Consider the following 20,566-nt stretch of genomic DNA (forward strand, 5'->3'; position numbering starts at 1 on the left):
GTAGCTGCCAGACTGTTAGAAAACTACAATACCCAGTAAGCTATGCGCGAAGATCACGTGACGAGCATTAACCAATGGCGTCTATGCTTCATTGAAAGGCCTGCATAGACCCGGAAGTAGGTGCCATCCATACACCTGCAGCCCAGGAGAGGATAGAGGGGTTGGGGTGACAGGGGGAGGGCGGAGAGGAGAGGATAGAGGGGCTGGGGTTGCAGGGGGAGGTAGAGAGGCTGGTGTGGCAGGGGAATGGTATTTATTTACTCAAAAAACACACCCGTAGCTGCCAGACTGTTAGAAAACTACAATACCCAGTAAGCTATGCGCGCAGATCACATGGCGAGCATTAACCAATGGCGTCCATGCTTCATTGAAAGGCCTGCATAGACCCGGAAGCAGGTGCCATCCATACACCTGCAGCCGGGGAGAGAATGGAGGCTGGGGAGGCCGGAGGGGAGAGGCTTGGGTGGAAGGGGAAGGCAGAGAGGCTGGAGGGGCTGGGGTGGCAGGGGGAGGCCGGAGGGGATGGGATGGAGGGGCTGGGGTGGAAGAGGGAGTTGGAGAGGCTGGGGTGCCTGGGGGAGGCGGGCCCTGATTCATGGGCCCCCAGCCTTACCGAAGAGGGGCCCTCGGAGCAGCGGGGCCGGGCAGAGACCGCCGACTCCGGCTATACCTCCACCCTGAGCAGCCGCCTCCTCCCCCCGCCCTGTGACAGCCAGGCAGACATCCTGTGCCTGGGCAGGGCACCGGGGCCCGAGGAGGGCAGCAACACAGTGCCTAGAAGAAGCAAGGGCCGGGGGGAGGGGCTCACGCTAGGCCCAGGGGGGGCCTGCACCCCTGCGAAGAGTGTCGGCGGAGCTGGTCTGGATGTAATATTGGGGGGCATTGGGCTCCATCAAAGGAGTGAGGGGGAGTGCTCAGTACTGCGAATTCACCCAGATATTCATGAAGAGAAGGGGCCCCTGCTGGGGCCTGGAGAGAGAGGGGCCCCAAGGAGGGGGTCTGAGGATAGAGGCAAGGAGGCCCTGCTGGGGCCTGGAGAGAGAGGGGCCCCAAGGAGCGGGTCTGAGGATAGAGGCAAGGAGGCCCTGCTGGGGCCTGGAGAGAGAGGGGCCCCAAGGAGCGGGTCTGAGGATAGAGGCAAGGAGGCCCTGCTGGGGCCTGGACAGGGAGTGACCCATGGGAGGGGGTCTGAGGGCCCTAGGCGGCTTCAAGAAGACGCAGGCATTGAAAGGATCGCTCTTGAGCCGGAGGGGCCCCTGGAATGGATCGGACCAGAGCCCAGGGGAGAAAACCAAAACGGGGCTTTCCCCCCAGAGGCAGAGCAGCAGAGCCCCCTACTGACCCCAGGACCAGAAGGGGCTTCTCCAGGAAACCAGAGGTGGATGAGGAAGCTGCTACCGCCTACAGGTAAGAGGAAGTAATTGCACCAAGAGTTCTTAACCCACCCTCGGAGGGAAGGAAGTGTACCAGTTGTTCATCTATTGCCCCTGGAGATAAAGCAGCATAACTTCACCAATGTTTATATACTGACCCTAGGCCCAGAATCATACCAGGGGCGTCCTCCAGGAAACCAGAGGTGGATGAGGAAGCTGCTGCCACCTAAATGTAAGAAGTGTTATTACACATGATAGTCCTATGCTTCTGGTGCAGGGGATGATGAACACATAGGGGCTTATTATGAATACAGTGTTCTTTGGGCTGCTGTACGCACGCTGGCGGTCTGACCACCCTACTCTGACCGACGTATGCCAAGTTAGGTGTTTGGACCGCAACCAGCCTGCTATGGCACCGCCAGGATCCTAGATCTCACTATGCCAGCGGTATGTTAAGTAGTAAGGAACAGAGGTTGTGCAGATCCCGGCACCACGTCCATATTAAGATTTGCCCATTGGGGTGGGTGCAGGACTGGCACATGTTGTGCCCCCTACAATTGCACTTTCGGGCATGTGCTTCGTGGCATGCATAACATGGAGCATGCCACACAGTACATGTAGGTGCTGCAGGCTCAATCACAGCGCCATTCAGCTTGTTAGGCTCTCCTCTGAGCCTAACCGTCTGCCACCGCGAGACAGCCTCCGCAACACCCTGGATTTAAATCAGAATCCGATGGGCGGGTGCACCACAGGCTTGGCGCTCTTCCTGTGCCCGCAGCTATCCTAGCTGAAGACTGCCAAACTTCGACTAAGGCCCTTGGTGCATATACTTAGCATTGCCTCTGAGGGTTAATCGGTGAACAGCTGGCATACATGGTCCGCCTTAGGAAGTATAACCATGTACCTATACCAGGTGATCATCCTGTGCACCCCAGAAGTAAGAATATATTATCTAAGCCAAGTGCTTATCTCTTGCTAGTAATCCATAAATTCCTATGCATGTAATTTTGTTTCCATCTCTGGAAGCCTTAATACTATTGGCCGTCACCTTTTGTCATGGAGGTTGTTAAATTTAGATTTGCTGCAGCATTTTGTACCTGTTTTGAGTATTTGAGGGTTGAAAGTTGGACCTCAATGTTGTCTTCAACTGTCCCTGATGACGAATTTTTGCGGACAAAAAGAGATCATGCATTAGGAGCAAATCAACAGGTATATGCTGTCGTCTTGCAGATAACTTTATCTTCTAGAAATGAAACCAAATCTTGAAACACTCCAAACGTATGATTAGAATTAAGTTTGATTTTTGTGTATTGTTTGTTAATTAAATTAAATATTTAATGTATGTATTTTCTGCATTTTGTGTATGATTTTGAGGTTTGAATTGTAGAAATTGCTTAGACTGAGGTTCCTTGTTTCTAGTAGGGTTTCAGAAGTCGAAACGTTAAGAACTACTCATTTGGAGCATTTGTTAGCAACTACAAGTAACTTGCTAATGGCCAGTCAGCCTCTTTAGTATACTAGACTATGGGACACTTGTTGGCCAGATTTTGCCAGTTCCAATTGCGACTTTTACGACTAACATTTAGGAAGTCAAAAAATGCAATGTACTAATGTGTCTCAGGCACATTTAGTCATTCCTAATGGGGTCCCTATTGGCTCCTTCATTAATATTCATGGGGTTGGTCACAATTTGCAATCCATTAGGAATCTCTAAAAACCCAGGGATAGTGGCCTGAGTAGGACAGCAGACTAATATAGCTGTGTTTGCTTTTAAATAACACAACTTTTTATGGGAAATGCAGCCTGTTTTCCTTAAAGGTATATGGGATGCGTTTCTAATAGAAACCTGAAACATTTCAGTTTTATTTTTTAAGATAGCCTCCTGAGCCCAGGAGGGAGGGTGCATTGTATTAAACGTGTGAGCATGTAAGTGCCTGCTTATTTGCCCCAGTGGCTTTACTATTGAAGGGATTCATAATTTGCTAGATGGTCCCTAGGATAACATGAGCTGGCACCCGGGCAACCCCAAGGGTGGCAGTTCCATTATGGTTCAGCCTAAAAATGTAATTCTTTGTATCAAACAGCATTTCTTCTCACACCTGACTCAAATCTCGTGTCAACTGCGATGTGTGAGCCACCCAGGTGGCTACATTACAGGTTGCACCAACTTTACTGTTCTCTGGCTGGCAGCCCGCACTTGCTGCCACCAACACAGGATTCTGACCTCCTGCCAGGCAGTGTGAACACTCCCAGGAGTCGGGATCAAAGACCTGAGCAGGAAGGTGGTCACACCTCCTCCCTCTCTGGTTGACTAGTGAAGGAGGTGTTCACCCCCGCAAGACAAGCCACACCCCTGGGGGGGGGGGGGGGGCTAGTCATTACATCTAAGGAAGGCTTCTCCCATTTTTAAAAGGGGTAGAAATGACAGGTTCTTGGTAGAAAAGGTGACCTACACCTCCGAATGTGATCACCTCAGGGACAGACTAGCAGACCCTTGACCCCTGTGAGACCCTCAAGGACCCTAGGACACCCTTGGATTATTGGCATTAGTCCTTTGCACACTGCAGATAAAAAAATGCTACAGATACAAAGAATCACTAGTTATCGTGCCCTCAGGTGGATACCCCAAAACAAGCTGGACTAGTGCATTGTGGGAACTGTAGCCCTGCCTTCCATGAAGTTAAACGCAGCTAGCGCATTCCTCAGGACCACCGGACGATGAAGTACCTTTCTACCAAGTTTTCCGCTGCCAAGGCTTGCTGGTCAGTCTGGCAACTGACCCCTTCACTTGACACTGCATTTAGAGGGAACTCCATCCGACTTTGCTCCGATTTCAGCAACCGCCCCATTTTATTTTTGCACCATGTTCCCTGCACCACCATGTTAGCTTTAAAAAACACCTCTACAGCGGCTCACTTTCAGCACCAGGGACTACCGGGACCCAGGCTCCATGTGCCAGGTAAAATTGAATGGACTGTCGTGGCATGGTCCTGGACCCTCATCTCCTTAACCCTCCTTGGGTTCCATGCAACTCCACCTGCAAGCGACTGATTGTCACTGCTACTTTTTTCCCATTGACCACAGTGCAAAAGTTTTGTAGTCTTGAATTGCTGTGATTTATGCTTTCTTCTAAAATCCATGGCGCTGGTTATATGTACCTGATCATTTTCCTTTTGATGTCCAAATAAATATTTGACACCAATTTATAAAATTAAAATTTTTTTTAATCTTAATCAAGTCGTGTCAATTCAATCAATCCATGAGTACTTGTAGAACGCGGCTTATCACGCTGGAGGGTATCCAGGTGCTTGAATGCTTGGCTAGTCGAAGAGCCAGGTCTTGAGTTTTTTCCTAAAGTCCGTCAACGAGGGAGATGTTCGAAGGTGGAGTGGGAGGGCGTTCTAGGACTTGGCTGCGAGGTGGGGGAAGAAGCGTCCTCCGCTTCTGTCTGTTCCAGGGCAAGGGAAGTAGAGCAAAGGTTTCTGAGTGGTTGGTGGAATTTCAGGCGGTGGATCATGTATTCTGTTCCTTAGTCATTGAGGACTTCGTAGGCGTGTGCCAGTACCTTGAATTGTCATCTTTTCTGGATGGGGAGCCACAGTAGGTCTCTCAAGTGCTCGGTGACGTGGTTCCATTTGGGCAGGTTGAGGGTCAGTCCCGCTGCTGCGTTCTGTATTATCTGGAGCGTTCTCATGAGTTTGCTGGTGGTATCTACATACAGTGCACTGCTGTATTCCAGACGGTTGGTGATTTGGGCTTGTGTGACTGTTTTCCTGGTGCTTGTGGGGGGCGATTTGAAGATTCTTCGGAGCATACAGAGAGAGAGAGAGAGAGAGTGTGGAAGCAGGGAAATCAATCAATCAATCATAACACTTGTATAGCGCGCTACTCACCCGGGAGGGTCTCAAGGCGCTTGGGGGAAGGGGTCCGCTACTGCTCGAACATCCAGGTCTTGAGTTGTCTCCTGAAGGCGAGATGGTCCTGGGTCAGCCGAAGGTGGATAGGGAGGGAGTTCCATATCTTGGCCGCCAGGTAGGAGAAGGATCTGCCTCCGGCCGTGGCTCTTCGGATGCGTGGTACTGCGGCGAGGGCAAGGCTAGTAGATCGTAGCTCGCGTGTGGGCGTGTAGAAGGTCAGGCGGTCGTTGAGGTACTTGGGGCCCAGGTCGTGGAGAGACTTGTGGGTGAGGAGCCTGAACGTGATCCTCTTGTTGACGGGAAGCCAGTGCAGGTCCCTCAGGTGGCCGGAGATGTGGCTGCGTCGGGGGATGTCCAGGATGAGTCGGGCGGAGGCGTTCTGGATGCGCTGCAGTCTTTTCTGTAGCTTGGCTGTGGTTCCGGCATAGAGGGTGTTTCCGTAGTCCAGACGGCTGGTGACGAGTGCCTGGGTGACCGTCTTCCTGGTTTCGGTCGGGATCCATCGGAAGATCTTGCGGAGCATGCGAAGGGTGTGAAAGCATGATGAGGAGACGGCGTTGACTTGTCTGGTCATCGAGAGGGAGGAGTCCAGGATGAAGCCCAGGTTGCGTGCGTGGTCTGTTGGCTTGGGAGTGGTGCCTAGGGCGGGGGGCCACCAGGAGTCGTACCAGGCGGAGGGTGATGATCCCAGGATGAGGACTTCCGTCTTGTCTGAGTTCAGTTTCAGGCGGCTGTTCTTCATCCATTCGGCGACGTCTTTCATCCCTTCATGTAGGCTGGTTCTGGCGGTGTCGGGGTCTCTGGTGAGGGAGAGGATCAGCTGTGCGTATCGTCGGCGTAGGAGACGATGTTGAGGTTGTGTTGGCGTGCGATATCTGCAAGAGGTCTCATGTAGACGTTGAAGAGGGTGGGGCTGAGTGATGATCCTTGTGGTACGCCACAGATGACTTCGGTGGCCTCGGATCGAAACGGGGGGAGGCGGACTCTCTGTGTTCTTCCGGCGAGGAACGAGGTGATCCACTCCAGTGCCTTCTCTTGGATGCCGATGTTGCTGAGACGCTGCACTAGGGTGCGGTGGCAGACAGTGTCGAACGCTGCAGAGAGGTCCAGGAGGATGAGTGCCGCTGAAACAGTGTTGATCCGTCATTTCATGGTGAGTTTGCTTTCCAGTATGATGCTGAGTTTGCGGGCGTGGTCTTTAGGTGTAGGGGTAGGTCTGAGGGTGTAGGGGTAGGTCTGAGTTCCACAAGAGGTATGGTTGCCAAAGATCAGCACTTCGGTCTTGTGTTGAGCTTCAGGCAGTTGTCCTTCATTCAGCCTGGGACATTCTTCATGCAATTGTGGAAGTTGATTTTTGTTGCATTGGGGTCTGCTCAGAGTGAGAGTATTAGCTGGGTGTCGTTGGCGTTGGATATGATGTTGATGTTGTGGGTTCTGACAATGTCGGCTAGTAGCATCATGTAGATGTTGAAAAGGGTGGGGTTGAGGGATGAAGCTTGAGGGCTGCATAGATGGTGCTCTTGGGTTGCGAGGTGAAGGGAGGAGACACATTCTCTGTTTGTGATCCGTGAGGAATGATACCATCTGAGTGTGTCTTCTTTAATTTCGATCTGGTGCAGCCTCTTGATGAGTGTGTGGAGAGACAGTGTCGAAGGCTGTGAGAGGTCAAGAAGGATTAGGGCGGCTGATTCTCCTCTATTGAGTAGGGTGCAGATGTCGTCTGAGGCGGCGATCGGGGCAGTTCCTGTGCTATTCTGTATTCTAAAGCCAGATTGGGAGGAATCTAGCAGGTTGTTTCTCTCCAGATGTTTGGTGAGCTTTAGGTTGATGGCCTTCTCCAGGACTTTGGGGGGAAACTGGAGCATCAAGATAGGGCGGTAGATCTGGAGGTCGCTGGGGTCTGCAGAGGGTTGTTAGAGGAGAGGTCTCACCTTTGTGTATTTCCAAGCGCCAGAAAAGATGGATTTGGTGATGGATGTGTTGAGAATGATGGTGACTGATCTCCTCGTTTCTGAGATTTAAGAGGCGTTGGGGCATGGGTCGGTGGGTGCTCTTTAGTGGATGGAGTTCATTATGACTGCGGTGTTGAGCTGTTTCCCCTTTTAGCCATTGGGTGTCACAGTGGCAATATCTGGTACCGACGCTGGGGTGAGCCATGTCTCTGTGATGAAGGTCACATCGGTGGAGATGGTGTCCCAAACCTCGGTGGTGTGTTTTGAACTGTTCTCCATTAAGAAGGTCTTGAGTGGGGCACTGGAGAGGTAGGAAAAAGGAAAGTAGCACTGGAACAGAAAACAGCGAGTGGCACTGGCCATGGAGCCTAGAGCACAGGAACCTCGGGGGCTGACATGGCATGCTGGTGAGGATAACTGAGAGGCAGGAGCAGCCTGGCAGCAGTGGGGGGAAGGAGGCGACTAGCAGCGCAGGGAGCTGGTCATTCATGTTGCTACTCTGAGATGCTTAACACATGTTCCTCTAGTAATGCCTGACTGCTCTCTACCACACTACCAGGCTTGAGCTACGGGTTGAATATTGTGAAGCTAAGGACCATCTTTCGGGTCTGCGAGTACTGCATGGTGAAGCCTAACCAGCATCACCACATAATACTCCACCTTCCTACATTGGTGTTACAGTTTTGGGAATTCTGGGCCTGTGCTTCACAGTACCACGTGGTCATTAGTGATGTTGCACGAAAAATCAACTTAATTGACTTTAGACTCAAAAATAATTATGCAGAAATGCTGGGTCTCCCGAATGGGGTGTGTGTTAACATAAGAGCACAGGCAGCACCTATAGCTGCCATGGTTTCAGAATGCTATGTGTGACATTTTAATTATTTTAGTGTAATTATGAATGAAATTTCAATGACTATGATCAACACTTTCTTGTGAGCAAAATTAAGCAATGAAGAAAGAGGGAAACTTAAATATCAGAACATACACCCATTTCAGCAACGAGAAACTCTGGGGGCACCTGACAGACATTAAATTATGATGCCCATTGACAATATCAGACTATTACCAAGTCAGGGATAGTAGGATAGTGATGCAGGCAAAAATGCACAGGTTAAGAAAATCACAAAGAAGAACTTACATACAAGAAGAAGGAATGGTATACGTTTACTACTCATTCACTGTGCCTATATTCACTTACATTCACACTGAAACTCAAAGATTTTTGCTCTTTAATTTTTACGAAATGCATGAAAGGTTTTATTTCTACGCTAATTCAAAAGTCCATTGCCTTTTAAAGTATCACAAATATTGCCTGTTGGGATTTTGTGTCACAAAAAATGGTAAGGAATGGGCAATTTTATTTTTAGATACCCAAGTACCATCAAATGGCCAGCAGTTTGGTCTCCTGTTGTCAAGCATCTGTTCTCTCTGTGAAGTAATCCAACTAGTGTGCTGTCTACTATATATAAACTTAAAAGCTCTCAGAATTAATTTTTGTATTATCAACAGATTTAGCTTATTTGTGAATACTGATTTAGAAATAAAGGAATCTCTATTTCATTGTTATGCTGCACTTTCAGCACTGCAGGTGAAAGCACACACAAATCTACCACTATTTCAACAAACAATAAGCATTGAAAATGCAATAAGTCTCACCTTTGATTAAGTTAAAACAATTTGCTAATGGTATTGTATTCTAGCTTTGCATTATTTAGTGTATATGTGTGATATGTTGTATTTGTATGTAGTTAGAATTGTTTTGTTAGCTGTGTAGTAGTTTAAATCGTAGCATTAGTAGTAAAAGAGCAGTGTTTGATATTTGGGAGGTAAATGAATATAAGAATAGTATGTGTGTTAAATTTCGTATAGTGAGGATTACAATAGCATGAGGCAGATGAAAGGGGCAAGGGGAGAGCATATATATATGCACATATCACACATTATCAATCTGAACTTCTCCCCACTGACTGACTTCTACATAGAACTGGACACTGCCTGGATCGACCATCCGTTCACTGGCCCAATCTGGTCATAAAGAGCTAACCTCTATCTCCATGATGTGACCTTTCTCTTCTCCATATTAATCAATAAAACATTTATAGTGTGGTAGATCATCTGTGAGGGCCGCGAGGCGCTGGATCTGTTTGTTGCTGCGTGGACATTTGGTCATTCTTGATCAATCAAACATCCAGGTCTTTAATTCTGTTCTGAAATGCTGGAGTGACGGTGTGTTCCTGAGGTGCAGGGGGAGAATGTTCCAAGCTTTTGTAATCAGGTGAGAGAAGGAGCATTCTCCACTGTTGGCTCGACGATCCATGAGGTGCCTGCAAGGTAGAAGGAAGCTGATCAAAAGTGTCTGGTTGGTTGGTTGGTGGAGAGTCAGTCTCACTAGGGTCTTGAACGCGGCAGTGGAGGCGGGTCTGCCGCGCTCTTGGTCTTCGGCCACCATAGTTCCAATTTTTAAAAAAGGAAACCGAGACGATCCCAATTGCTATCGCCCGATATCTCTGATTGACGTCACGGCGAAGGTCCTGGGTAGAGTGGTTTTAAATCGCCTGGCCGAATGGGCAGATACCCACCGGGTAATAACGGACACGCAATATGGGTTTAGGGAGGGGAGGTCGACCACGGACCAATGCCTGAATCTTTACCTGTTGGTTGCAAAGTACACCTTAGCTAGCAAGGAAGCTGTCTATCTAGGATTCATGGACCTCTCTGCGGCATTCGATCATGTGAACAGAGAGAAGCTATGGGCCCTGATGAAAGGTTTAGGGGTGGACCAGAATTTAGTTGATGTTCTAAAGGCTTTGTACTGGAACACAACAGCGTCCGTCCGTTTTAACCAAGACGGAAGCAAGACCTCACCGTTTCCATGCACTAGTGGAGTGCGGCAGGGCTGCATCTTAGCTCCTTTTTTGTTTTCACTAATTTCGACAGGGACTTATGTAAACTTGGAGTGGACTCCCCCCAAATAGGCACCCGCCCAGTCCCTGTCCTGCTTTACGCGGACGACGCGGTGCTATTAGCCCAGACACCGCGGGGGTTACAGAGGTTTATTGATGGATTTGTGAGTTTCATGGCCTCACTTGATATGACGGCAAATCTGGACAAATGTTATACTTGCGGGAACCAGGCCTGATAAGAAATTTACTTATAAGATAGGAACCCACAGAATTAATCTAGTGCAGTCCTTTCCCTATCTAAGTGTACTATTTGATGGGCTTCTAAAATTTAGATCTTTAGTGGACAAACACTGTGCTAAAATTGGTGACTTCATCTGGTGCCATAATGGGGTATGGGAGAAGGCTGTGGAGATGGTCTCCCGAGCAAGTGATGAATTTGTACAGATCGATATGCTGCGCCAAGGTAGCCTACGGAACGGAAATTTGGGGCTTTGTGAATATACACCCGGTCCAGGCGGAGGAAAACACATTTTTCAGAAGGATACTGAAAGTTCGATCTAGTACATCTGCCTACATTCTACACAAGGAACTGGGAGAACCCTATATTGAAGACCAGATTAAGATCAGACCTCTTTTGGCCTGGGTGAAAATCTGGTACAACCCCGAGGCAGACCTCAGCAGACAAATTATCACAGACTGTTTGAAACGAGACAAATGGAGTTCTATCCCCTGGCTAAATTATGTAAAGTGTACCCTGGAGGCTATTGGCTGTAAGAATCTCTTCACAGAACCTGAAGCCCTTACTGCCCAGAACAAAATAATGGTTAAGAAAATGTTTGGGGAATGGACAATTGCCAGGAGGGCGGCTACTGAAGAGTGTAAATCTACAGTGGGGGCTTATAGATTATTGAAAATAGAGAGTGGAAGAGAACCCTATCTCTCACTGATTTATAATGCACAGGACAGATTTTACATGACCCGATTTAGATTAAACCTGTTGCATCACTTGCTGGCTGATCCCCCTTGTTTTACCTTAACGGTTGAGCAGAAGGGTACCTGCGGCTGCGACAATAGGTCTCCGCAGGATACCCTTCATTTTGTTTTATTGTGTCCTTTTTATTCATTACCTAGGCGAAAGTTCCTGGTGGGTCTACTGAAACGGGCCAGGTTTAAACATGCTAAGGTAGCATTGGTGTTCTTGCAGATGGCTAATGATGCATATACCCTTTGCTGTATTACAAGTAAGATGGCAGTGAGGCTAAGGAACTCAAGAGAGATGAGCTAAATATGATGCCCTATAATTTGAGATGTTGGACTAACCGAAATGAAATGTACTGGATGAACTATTTTTAAAAATATTTTTTTAATGTATTTTTGGCTGTTTTTATGTACTTTTATGGTATCTTTTTAAGTGCCGAATAAAGAAATATTTGAAGTTTGAATCAGGCATGTGTTGATGTATGCTGATCCTTCTTTATGCAGGGCCTTGTAGGCGTGTGTCAGCATCTTGAACTGGCATCTCTTCTGAATCAGTAGCCAGTGTAGTTTTCTGAGATGTGTTGTGATGTTGGTCCTTCTGACTAGGTAGAGTATGAATCTTGCTGCTGAGATATGTATCGTCTGCAGTCTGTTCAGGAGGTGGGCAGTGATTCCTACGTAGAGCCTGTTTCAGTAGTCGAGTCTCCTGGTGACATGAGCCTGCGTGATGGTCCTTCTGGAGTTTGCAGGGAGACACCTAACGATCTTGCGGAGCTTGCATAGGGTGTGGAAGCAGGCAGCTGAAACTGCATTGACAGGCTTCTCCATGGATAGTTTGCAATCCAAGATGATGTGGAAGTTGGAGGAGTGGTCTTTTGGGACTGGGTGTGCCGGGCTCCGTGGGCTGCCATGTGTCAGTTCATGGCGAGGTGTTGTTCCCAAAGATGAGGACTTCTATTTTTTCAGTGTTGAGTTTGAGACAGTTGTTGCAGAAATATGAATTTATCTTTAAAAAACAAGACAAGAAGCGTTTGGCAAGACAGGAGCAGTTGGTTTAATTAAACACTTCAGCCAGGAAACATCAGAGTATTGTCTCAATATTCATTCTTTCTGAGTGCCTTTTATATACAGTTTTTTGGACAATCATAAAACAATTGGATCCTATTTTAGAAAAAGGGATGCAGGCCTGGCCCTGGAGTTATGAATCATGCCACCTGATAGCAAATGCAGGTGGATCGCGACCTTGCATGGACACAATTGAGACCAATGGTTGAAGTGTCCAGATGTCCGATATAGAATGCACATGATCGCTTTATTCTGGTTGGCTGAGTGTTCCTAAATATGTGCTTTATTGGAGCCAATCTCCTGGGACCATTGTGGCGTTGCTGCTTATCTGTGGAATGAATCTGGGTTTTTCCTGTTTGCGTGTGTGTCCAGCTGGTTATGTCTCACCCCACCTATGATCTGTCAATCAATAGCCTCAGGCCTAGGTCGCAGGGCCTTGCCTGACCGCATGCTTCTTACTCTGGGTTGATGGAGAGTTCATTTTAGGAGATTTCGTAAACGGTAACTTGATCTCATTTTTGAATGTGCATGTATCATTGCGTAGATTGACTTCCGTATTAACACAGTTGCCCTTCATCCAGTCTGCAATGTTCATCATGCATCCCTGGGTGTTATACAATGAGTTTGTCTTTGAACCTCCTTCGTCCTGGCCAAGAACCTCTCCACACTGTTGCTAATTAATGCTATTCCTTCTGAAATCCTCAATCTCTCCATAGCACCAGGACTGCACAGTGTGCTCCTCTCGCCAAAATAGTATACTATTTCAACTACTCATGTATTTTAACTTATTTACGTGTCAAATTATTGTGCATATGTTTCACTTTTAACTATGTTGCTCATTCTGCATATAGATGCTATATTTTCTGATACATTTGTCGTTTTATTTGAAGTCTTTAATTGGGTGCGTTGTGTTGGGAAAGTGACACACAAGCTGGGACACCACGTAGAGCTCCCGTCATGCTCTGTGTTTGAGAGACTGCATCCGAGTAATGGAGGACACTCCCCAAGATGGCGGGCGTCTAAAGCGCTGCTGCTCGACTGTGGTCGGATGTCGCCAATTCCGTATCTGGCTCCATAACTGCGGCATTAGGGCATTGTCGGCTTCAGGATGCAGGAAGTCACAAAGGTCTATGGCACATTGCTGCAGGGCAAACCAACAAAAAGCAGCAAGCACCTCGCGCTTCCTCCCTTACCCTTGTGCTTGCTCTGTGCTCTCAGCCCAGTTTTTGCTCTGCACTAGGAATGGCCCCATATCACCTAATATCTCACCTGTGCCGGCAACACACTACACTTTGGTTCACCAGAGGCAGGCCATTTCGGAGGTGGCACTTCAGGAATTAAGGAGCCGACCTACAAACCTTCACGTGTTGTTTGTAAGCCAACTAGGATTGCGGGCTTTATAATAGGTGCCAAAACCTTTGAGGCTGCTGGCCTTCGACTTCAGATGTGCCCGATTGAGGCACTGGGGTAAGACCCTTAAATAGTTCTAGTACTATACGGCGAGCATGATCCCGCCAAGGAAAGTTTAAGGGACTTTTTTGAAAGCTGCATAAGGGGAGACAAGGGGGGGGGACCTTTTGATCTTTGTTGCTTTGCACATATGGCAGGGCAAAAGAAGTAGCCCTCCAGTGGAGAGTGAGGAGCACAGGAACGTACATGGACATATTAAATAAGTGATCAAAATCTACCCAAGGAGGTACTGTTAAGCATGGCAACTCAAGTACCTCCGGGCAGAATATGCGGTTAGGGCTGGAGCAGCCTAAGAGGGCTCCTTAGGGCACCCTTCAGGTGGAAGGAACTTTTGGGGCTTTGCGTACGCGATCTGTGTATCACGGATGATGCTACCACACTTGAGTCCCAAGTTTTATAATTAACGGGTAAGGACACCCCTCCCCCCAAACCCCCACACATAACATTGTGATCGACCAGAGCTGTTTGGATTTGTTGTTCATGACGCTGTGATAGTCCCGGACTGAGCTATTGATGTCAAGGAACTGTATTTCAAGAATATTTTTGCTTATGGATGTTTTTAAGAACTTTATGGTGGATTCTTACCGGTTTTGGTCTTGTTTGCATGGAAATATATTTCTAAAACTAATGTGGTGTCCTTTTGCATTGTTTTCTCTGTATTTCTGTTGTTTATGTGCAAATGCTTTACACACTGCCTAGGAAATAAGCCTGACTACTCGTGCCAAGCTAGCAAGTGGGTGAGCAGGGGTTATTTCAGAAGTGTATCCCCCTTAACTTGACTTGAAAGACGGGTCCCTACTTGGACAGGGTAACAACGTGCAAACTAGAAACCCCCATTTCTAACACTGTGTCATGCAGTCCTCTTAGTAACTAAAGCTATATCAACGCCTGAGTAACCCTGGGAGAAACTAGTAACATGCAGAATGTTGGTATCCATTTAAGTCCAATAATGCAGTGTCCTGAGGACGCCAGTGGTAAACTGCATGGGCATCGCGGATTCCATTCTCTTTGCCGCACTTTCTTTGAAATATTTTGAGAATGTAGTTTTCGCCACCTGTGTTATAATCAGGTCTGGTTTCACTGTGTACAGTGTATGGATGCCAGAGGCTGGCTCTTTTTCCAGCTAAACTGCAGAACTGCATAACATCCTTGTGGACAGATACAACATGTGACAGGTAGTCAAGTGCTGAAAGAGGCTACCCCAAACTCACTCTTTGTGCTGATCAGACCTCTGCCTAGCTGGATTGGAAAAGAATCTCCCATTTGTTCAGATATGTCCAACAGAAGATCCAAACAACTCTCATGAAAACCATTTCTGATCCCTGCAGCCCAATAGCATGGACTTCTGCTTAAAGTGTTACTGTGGACAGCCTGGCGCACGGCTCTCTAGTGCCAAAAGGCCCAGACTGTTCTGGCGCTAGATGTCCCAGGCTGGACTCCTATCCTCTATAGGCATTGCCCTTCCTTGTGTGCTGGAGCATGTGTAACACCTTGTATGGCAAGGCTCGTGTAACACCTTGAATGCCGGGGCTTGTGTAACACCTTGTATGCGGGGCTTGTCAAACACCTTGTATGCCCAAGCTTGTAGAACACCTTGTATGCCGGGGCTCGTGTAACACCTTGTATGCCGGGGCTCGTGTAACACCTTGTATGCCGGGGCTCATGTAACACCTTGTATGCCGGGGCTCGTGTAACACCTTGTATGCCGGGGCTCGTGTAACACCTTGTATGCCGGGGCTCGTGTAACACCTTGTATGCCGGGGCTCGTGTAACACCTTGTATGCCGGGGCTCGTGTAACACCTTGTATGCCGGGGCTCGTGTAACACCTTGTATGCCGGGGCTCGTGTAACACCTTGTATGCCGGGGCTCGTGTAACACCTTGTATGTTGGGGCTCGTGTAACACCTTGTATGCCGGGGCTCGTGTAACACCTTGTATGCCGGGGCTCGTGTAACACCTTGTATGCCGGGGCTCGTGTAACACCTTGTAATGCCGGGGCTCGTGTAACACCTTGTATGCTGGGGCTTGTCGAACACCTTGTATGCTGAAACTTGTCGAACACCTTGTATGCAGGGGCTCGTGTAACACTTTGTATGCCGGAGCTCCTGTAACACCTTGTATGCTGGGGCTTTTCTTTTTTTTTTTTTATTCTTTTTATTAAAGTTTTTTCTTTACTTTTTTCCGAGTATTCCAATACATATTACAGCACAAATATTCAGAATACACAATAACACAAATAATTTCATTTCAATTTCTTGCATTACCCAACAGTGGAGATCCCTCCACTATCCCGCCCTTTTTTCCACTGATCTATGGTTTGCCATATCTCCCTCCCCAATGTTCTCGCCCTTCTGCCCTTCCTATCATATATTGCCTTCTCCAGATTGTACGTAGAGAGTAGCCTTGCTACCCATGTTTGGAATGTCGGTGGTGCCCTGTCAAGCCATGCCCTCGCAATACCAATCCGATATACTGCAGCTGCCATAAACAGAAATTCTGTGGGGAGACCCTCTACCCCTGCCATCACCCCCAGCATTATTAGTTCATCTGTCATTTTGGTCTTAATCCCTAATGATCCTTCCAAAAATTTCTCAATAGCCAACTTTAATGAATGCAGTTGTGGACAATATCCGCATTACTTGAATCGCATCTCGGGCAAGTTATTCCTGTGTCCCCCCCCCCCCCCCCCCCCACTGTGCAATTCTAGCAGGTAACACCTTGTATGCTGGGGATTTTCTAACACCTTCTATACCAGAACTTGTATAACATCTTGTATGCCGGGGCTCGTGTAACACCTTGTATGCCGGGGCTCGTGTAACACCTTGTATGCCGGGGCTCGTGTAACACCTTGTATGCCGGGGCTCGTGTAACACCTTGTATGCCGGGGCTCGTGTAACACCTTGTATGCCGGGGCTCGTGTAACACCTTGTATGCCGGGGCTCGTGTAACACCTTGTATGCCGGTGCTTGTGTAACACCTTGTATGCCGGTGCTTGTGTAACACCTTGTATGCCGGTGCTTGTGTAACACCTTGTATGCCGGTGCTTGTGTAACACCTTGTATGCCGGGGCTCGTGTAACACCTTGTATGCCGGGGCTCGTGTAACACCTTGTATGCCGGGGCTCGTGTAACACCTTGTATGCCGGTGCTCGTGTAACACCTTGTATGCCGGGGCTCGTGTAACACCTTGTATGCCGGGGCTTGTGTAACACCTTGTAATGCCGAGGCTCGTCAAACACCTTGTATGCCGGTGCTTGTGTAACACCTTGTATGCCGGGGCTTGTCAAACACCTTGTAATGCCGGGCTCGTGTAACACCTTGTATGCCGGGGCTTGTCGAACACCTTGTATGCTGAAACTTGTCGAACACCTTGTATGCAGGGGCTCGTGTAACACTTTGTATGCCGGAGCTCATGTAACACCTTGTATGCTGGGGCTTTTCTTTTTTTATATTTTTTTTTAATTCTTTTTATTAAAGTTTTTTCTTTACTTTTTTCCGAGTATTCCAATACATACTACAGCACAAATAATCAGAATACACAATAACACAAATAATTTAATTTCAATTTCTTGCATTACCCAACAGTGGAGATCCCTCCACTATCCCGCCCTTTTTTCCACTGATCTATGGTTTGCCATATCTCCCTCCCCAATGTTCTCGCCCTTCTGCCCTTCCTATCATATATTGCCTTCTCCAGATTGTACGTAGAGAGTAGCCTTGCTACCCATGTTTGGAATGTCGGTGGTGCCCTGTCAAGCCATGCCCTCGCAATGCCAATCCGATATACTGCAGCTGCCATAAACGGAAATTCTGTGGGGAGGCCCTCTACCCCTGCCATCACCCCCAGCATTATTAGTTCATCTGTCATTTTGGATTTTGGTCTTAATCCCTAATGATCCTTCCAAACATTTCTCAATAGCCAACTTTAATGAATGCAGTTGTGGACAATATCCGCATTACTTGAATCGCATCTCGGGCAAGTTATTCCTGTGTCCCCCCCGCCCCCCCACTGTGCAATTCTAGCAGGTAACACCTTGTATGCTGGGGATTTTCTAACACCTTCTATACCAGGACTTGTATAACATCTTGTATGCCGGGGCTCCTGTAACACATTGTATGCCGAGGCTTGTGTAACACCTTGTATGCCGGGGCTCGTGTAACACCTTGTATGCCGGGGCTCGTGTAACACCTTGTATGCCGGGGCTCGTGTAACACCTTGTATGCCGGGGCTCGTGTAACACCTTGTATGCCGGGGCTCGTGTAACACCTTGTATGCCAGGGCTCGTGTAACACCTTGTATGCCGGGGCTTGTGTAACACCTTGTATGCCGGGGCTTGTCAAACACCTTGTAATGCCGGGGCTCGTGTAACACCTTGTAATGCCGGGGCTCGTGTAACACCTTGTATGCCGGGGCTCGTGTAACACCTTGTATGCCGGGGCTCGTGTAACACCTTGTAATGCCGGGGCTCGTGTAACACCTTGTATGCCGAGGCTTGTCGAACACCTTGTATGCTGAAACTTGTCGAACACCTTGTATGCAGGGGCTCGTGTAACACTTTGTATGCCGGAGCTCATGTAACACCTTGTATGCTGGGGCTTTTCTTTTTTTTCTTTTTTTTATTCTTTTTAAAGTTTTTTCTTTTCTTTTTTCCGAGTATTCCAATACATATTACAGCACATATAATCAGAATACACAATAACACAAATAATTTCATTTCAATTTCTTGCATTACCCAACAGTGGAGATCCCTCCACTATCCCGCCCTTTTTTCCACTGATCTATGGTTTGCCATATCTCCCTCCCCAATGTTCTCGCCCTTCTGCCCTTCCTATCATATATTGCCTTCTCCAGATTGTACGTAGAGAGTAGCCTTGCTACCCATGTTTGGAATGTCGGTGGTGCCCTGTCAAGCCATGCCCTCGCAATACCAATCCGATATACTGCAGCTGCCATAAACAGAAATTCTGTGGGGAGGCCCTCTACCCCTGCCATCACCCCCAGCATTATTAGTTCATCTGTCATTTTGGTCTTAATCCCTAATGATCCTTCCAAAAATTTCTCAATAGCCAACTTTAATGAATGCAGTTGTGGACAATATCCGCATTACTTGAATCGCATCTCGGGCAAGTTATTCCTGTGTTCCCCCCCACTGTGCAATTCTAGCAGGTAACACCTTGTATGCTGGGGATTTTCTAACACCTTCTATACCAGGACTTGTATAACATCTTGTATGCCGGGGCTCCTGTAACACATTGTATGCCGAGGCTTCTGTAACACCTTGTATGCCGGGGCTCGTGTAACACCTTGTATGCCGGGGCTCGTGTAACACCTTGTATGCCGGGGCTCGTGTAACACCTTGTATGCCGAGGCTTGTGTAACACCTTGTATGCCGGGGCTCGTGTAACACCTTGTATGCCGGGGCTCGTGTAACACCTTGTATGCCGGGGCTCGTGTAACACCTTGTATGCCGGGGCTCGTGTAACACCTTGTATGCCGGGGCTCGTGTAACACCTTGTATGCCGGGGCTCGTGTAACACCTTGTATGCCGGGGCTCGTGTAACACCTTGTATGCCGGGGCTCGTGTAACACCTTGTATGCCGGGGCTCGTGTAACACATTGTATGCCGAGGCTTGTGTAACACCTTGTATGCCGGGGCTCGTGTAACACCTTGTATGCCGGGGCTCGTGTAACACCTTGTATGCCGGGGCTCGTGTAACACCTTGTATGCCGGGGCTCGTCGAACACCTTGTATGCTGAAACTTGTCGAACACCTTGTATGCAGGGGCTTGTGTAACACCTTGTATGCCGGGGCTTGTGTAACAACTTGCATGCCAGGGCTCACCTTTCATGCCAGGCTTGTCTAACACGTCTTTGTCGCCTCTCTTTCAGAGATCTGCTCATCCCCATGGTTCCTCTTTCCCTGGGCTCTTGTACTCTTGCTGATTCTCGTGGCTGCCCTGCTTGGTAAGTCTTCTGTAAACAAGCATTGCTAAAGCCAAGAGGTTTGTATCTGTATAATGCATGCACATAGAGGCAGGCAGCAGAAGGGCCAGCACAGCTTATTTTTACAAAGTCCAACAGACATAAAAATACCATGACAGACCAGAATGTATTAAGATTGATGATCCTGCAGGATTCTTTGCAATTTCATTTACACGTCTTGATGATTATTGGAACGGTTGTGCATATTAGAGTCAACTCAGCAGTTACTGTGAAAAGTATTATGAATGTTCGTTGGGCCCAGTGCTTAATTTGAGCAGGTGGGGCCCGCTGGCCTTTCATTTTCATCATCAGTCTTTGATCCATAGCAAAAGAGAGGAAAGGCAAAAAAGAGGAGGGAGACCTTAATCGAAGCTGGGATGCAAGACTTAAATAAATGGGCAGGGGAGATTTGATGATGGAAGAAAGGTGCATGAGATGGAATTAACACTATGCACCCTTATAATTCGGCAATTCTAACATGTGCCAATGCCTGCTGGTGGCTTCAGGATAACCGATCAATAACAATGAATCCGATAGAAGAAGAAATGCCCATAAAATTGAAGGTTGGGTGGATTACAGCAGCTCCCCATGGGGTAACTCTACCTTGACAGAATAACTTAAAACCATATAAGGAAGAAATACTTATTCACAGCAAAACTATTAGACTACTCTCTTGGAATGTAAATGGGGTACACTCTCGAATACAAAAGTAATCTCTTGCTTCCAGGATGATTAATAACTTTCAGATTATATTTCTTCAAGAAACCTGGGCATCCAAATCAATAATGCTGGAAGGTTTCAAAGAATATTTTAAGCTGGCAAATAAACATAGCAAATAAAGGCGCCCAATTGGGGGCACGAACAAGTAGTCCTAATCGACAATAATATTTTAATAGTAAAGTTACGATTTATGGAAAAAACCT

At 47.8% G+C, this 20,566-nt stretch overlaps 1 protein-coding gene across 2 annotated transcripts in view; it reads left to right on the top strand.

Annotated features, from left to right (window-relative positions):
* Positions 1-393: 393 nt before the first annotated feature.
* The window catches only part of LOC144828295 (C-type lectin domain family 2 member B-like), a 47,563-nt gene continuing 27,390 nt past the window's right edge, over positions 394-20,566 (top strand). The window contains exons 1-3 of one of the 2 annotated variants that reach the window (XM_078686375.1): positions 394-997; positions 1,058-1,407; positions 19,551-19,625. In XM_078686375.1, coding sequence (XP_078542501.1) covers positions 429-997; positions 1,058-1,407; positions 19,551-19,625 — 994 coding nt within the window. In that variant the 5' untranslated portion in view covers positions 394-428. Of the gene's footprint in view, positions 1,408-19,550; positions 19,626-20,566 lie in introns of both variants that reach the window. The other variant, XM_078686376.1, reaches the window with a different exon arrangement.

This window comes from Lissotriton helveticus, chromosome 4_1 (genome assembly GCF_964261635.1).
Source record: "Lissotriton helveticus chromosome 4_1, aLisHel1.1, whole genome shotgun sequence".
Lineage (NCBI taxonomy): Eukaryota > Metazoa > Chordata > Amphibia > Caudata > Salamandridae > Lissotriton > Lissotriton helveticus.